The sequence below is a fragment of the Morone saxatilis genome, unplaced genomic scaffold (genome assembly GCF_004916995.1).
Source record: "Morone saxatilis isolate NCDOM2014 unplaced genomic scaffold, NCSU_SB_2.0 Contig21, whole genome shotgun sequence".
NCBI lineage: Eukaryota > Metazoa > Chordata > Actinopteri > Moronidae > Morone > Morone saxatilis.
This window is the reverse complement of record NW_023339774.1, coordinates 19,665,380-19,668,922: the sequence shown is the minus strand read 5'-3', so window position 1 is coordinate 19,668,922 and position 3,543 is coordinate 19,665,380. Positions and strand designations below refer to the sequence as shown.

General features: G+C 48.2%; 1 protein-coding gene across 1 annotated transcript in view; it reads left to right on the top strand.

The window, feature by feature from the left end:
* jmy (junction mediating and regulatory protein, p53 cofactor) overlaps positions 1 to 3,537 on the top strand; it is a gene marked incomplete in the record, with an annotated part of 12,123 nt that extends 8,586 nt beyond the window's left edge. The window contains 6 exon segments of the mRNA XM_035668429.1: positions 261 to 426; positions 799 to 989; positions 1,077 to 1,163; positions 1,292 to 1,375; positions 1,464 to 1,941; positions 2,319 to 3,537. Of these exon segments, the coding sequence (XP_035524322.1) occupies positions 261 to 426; positions 799 to 989; positions 1,077 to 1,163; positions 1,292 to 1,375; positions 1,464 to 1,941; positions 2,319 to 2,629 (1,317 nt within the window).
* Positions 3,538 to 3,543: the final 6 nt, after the last annotated feature.

Genomic DNA, 3,543 nt, shown 5'->3' with positions numbered 1-3,543 from the left:
TGATGCAGACACAGGTGTGTGTGTCAGACGCCACAGCGAGAAACAAACACTTATAGATAAGTTGAGGGAGAGAGAGAACGGGGGGAAAGCGAGATAATGGTCATGTTTGAAAAATGAGCTCATGGTTCAGACATCCTGTGATGGAGTCAATAACATCCTGCTGCAGTGGAAATGACTCACTGCCAATTACTGCTCGGGTCAAATACACGTTCTGCAGAGGAACAGGAGAGAACCTGAACCTCTTGTGTCTGTGGTTCTAGATGCTGCGTCTGCAGAGTGGGGAGGATGCAATGCTGCGTCTGGACCAGCTGGAGGCGCTGTACTACGAGCTGCAGCTGCAGCTGTACGATATCCAGGCCGAGGTGCTGCGCTGTGAAGAGCTGCTGCTCACTGCTCAGCTGCAGAGTCTACGCAGGCAGATGACCGGTGAGCCTGAATCATATTGATCATATATTGATACGGGGGATTTATTGGCTGATAAGGAAGCAGCAGTACAGAAATATAATATAATATAATATAATATAATATAATATAAGATATGTTTGAGGTGACATTACATAGATTTTCACCAATTTAAGCTTTTACATCTTTATTATTTATTTGTGTTTAATATTGGTCAGATATTTCTTGAGCTCCACAAAACTGTAAATTAAATTAAAAAGTTTTTAAAAATGTCTACGTTCTACAAAGAGTCCATCAAGATGTTCAAATGCAGTCTGATCTTTATTTAATCTGGTGCCTTTTATTCAGCTGTAAGTTGTTCAGGAACCTTTCTGATGAATCTGTTGGTTGTCCCAGAGTGTCAGGATGAGGTGGTGTACTACGACGCCTTCGAGAGCCCCGACGCCATGAAGGGCGACCAAGACCTCGCCAGCCCGCCGTCCCCCCTCAGGAATGAAGAACTCGCCGTCCTCCAGCAGAGGACGCGGCAGCTCGAGGCTCGCCGGGGCCGCATCACTGCCAAGAAAGTCTACCTCAAAAACAAGAAGGTAAAAGTCTGACGGACGGACGGACGCGGCTGAAGACGCCGTCTGGTTTTTACGGAACGTCATTCGTCTGCTTTTTGTCCTGAACAGGAAATCTGTATCGTCAACCACAACCAGAAGATACAACAGCGACGAGGTAGCCATGGCGACGGCAGTTCCCTGCAAACGCTGCTGCAGGTAAGACTCGGACACAGTGAGCCGAGACGGAGGATTCAGTCTTCTACAGCTCCGTTACGTAACGTAAAGTTAGAACGAACCGATAATCAATAACCTTTGATCAATAACCTGCTTCCTCTCCTGTGAAGGGAGAAGCTGAGGAAGACGAAGGTAAGAGAAACGCCACAGTGAGTCAGGAGAGGAAAAGGACTCTGGACCGACTCCGCAGTCAGGTGAGAACTCCCGACCCCCGCCGTCGGCTCGCCTTTGACCTTTGACCCGATCCGTGTGTGTGACCCTTCTCCCCTTCTCCCCTCGCAGCGTTACCCGGGTCAGCTGACTCTGAAGTCCAGCCGTCTGCGTCTGAATCCGCCTCACAGCCGGCGGCGAGCGGCTCAGCAGCCGAGCACGCAGGCGGTCAGCGTTCAGACCGACTGCTCCGATCTCCCAGAACTCTCTGCTCCGCCCGACGGCTGCGTCTCCTTACCGACGGTTCAACTCCCAACTGTCGACTCTTCACCTCCCTTCCTCTCGCTGCCTCCCCTCTCAGCCTCCCCGTCTGTTCTCTCCCTCGCTCCTCCTCCTCCTCCTCCCCCGCCTCCTCCTCCACTTCCTCCCTCGGAGGAGCAGCAGGGCGAGGGGACGGAGACGGGCAGCCCGCTGCGGCATCAAACCTGCGAGTCCAAATGTTCCTCGCTGCCTCTGACTCGGTTCTCCCCTCGAGTGTTCGACAGCAGCCAGCTGCTGACGGCGAGGACGAAGCTGAAGAAGACGACCTCGCTGGACTCGGGGAGGAAAGGTGTAGTCCTTATTACTGGTTGAAAACTACAAATCCCAGAATTCAAAGCAGCAAACACTCGTTGAGATTTGATACCGATACTATTATTGATTCTTTGTGTGTTTTAATCATCAATGCAGCCGTTTTATTGAACACTAATCACAGTTATAGTAGTTACATTTAACTTATTAATGTTATATCTGATTGTGGTTATAAACTATCAACTAATAATGAACTGTTTTAACACAGACGTGATGAAAGTTAATGAATTAATTGGTTATTGATCCGTTTTATACTCATTAGTTTTGAGTTATTGGTGACACTTTCATACTTCTACGGTTATAATTGGTCTTAAATTCTTTAAAAAGTCACAAACTAACACTTGTGTCCGTCTGCAGCGAGCACCCCGATGGACGAGGTCCTGGCCACTCTAAAGCGGGGCAGTTTCCACCTGAGGAAGGCCGAGCTGCGGGTTCTGGCCCCCGACCCGGACGACGACAGCGACAACATCCTGGCTCAGATCCGCCAAGGCATCCGGCTGAAGAAGGTACGGACCCAACCGGAGCAGCGGCGCCAGGCCAAGAGCTTCCCCCACGCGGCCGACGCTCTGACCCGCAGCATCCACGAGGCGCTGAGGAGGATCAAAGAGGCGTCGCCGGAGTCGGAGTCCGAGGACGAAGGTCTTCCCTGCACTGACTGGGAGAACTAGCTCCTGTTTTACGTTAAAACTTCTTCTTTTACGAAGCCAAAACGAAGTCACGAGGACGAGCGAGGGTTAAAAATCACCGGAGAACAAAAACCCCTCGACTGTTTTTATACATGCAGAAGAAAACTGCTCAGAAGTGTTTTAGCTCTCCGTACTTCTGTCGGTAAAGACTCGTTTTTTTTAACGTTGTTGTTGTTGTTGCTGTGGCTTTGTTGGCGAGGAACGCAACCTCCGACCTCTCCGTGTCAGAGTCGTACTGTAGCTTTGCTGTGATGGGTTTGTTTTCTCTTCACTCAACACGTGTGTGTGACGACCTTTTGTACTGTACGTTGTAGAAGGTGTGTGTGTGTGTGTGTGTGTGTGCGCAGACTGTTGACCCTTCGTACGCCGCCAACAACTCTCCAGCTGCTCCTCTAAATGTGTTTATGTTGTTTATTTGTGTATTTAACAAATCAACCAGCCTGTTTTTATACAAAGAGTAAAATATGATACGACGACGACATCAAACCGTCATCGCTCAGAGGTTTTAGAGGGGAGGAGTTGTTGTTGTTGTTGTTGTTGTTGTGTGAGGTGAAAACAACAGTAGGTTAGTTATTGTAGCTCTGATTGGAGCAGCACTTTAAAACCCTTCGCGCCCAAACGAACTCACACCGACGACGACGCTCTCTCCGATATCCACTGCGGTTAAACGTCTATGAACCTTTTTTACTCTTTTTAGGTTCAATATTAAAGTAATTCAGAGAGATCAATATGTTTATGGATACACTGCAAACAGGAAGTGCTGATCAGTTATTCTAATAATAATAATAAAATAATAATAATGATAATAATGATAATAATAGTGACACAATCCATTAGTATGTGCTGTATTTGTTCTGCAGTGTTTAAAGAGGAGAAGAAGAAGCTCCAATAAACTC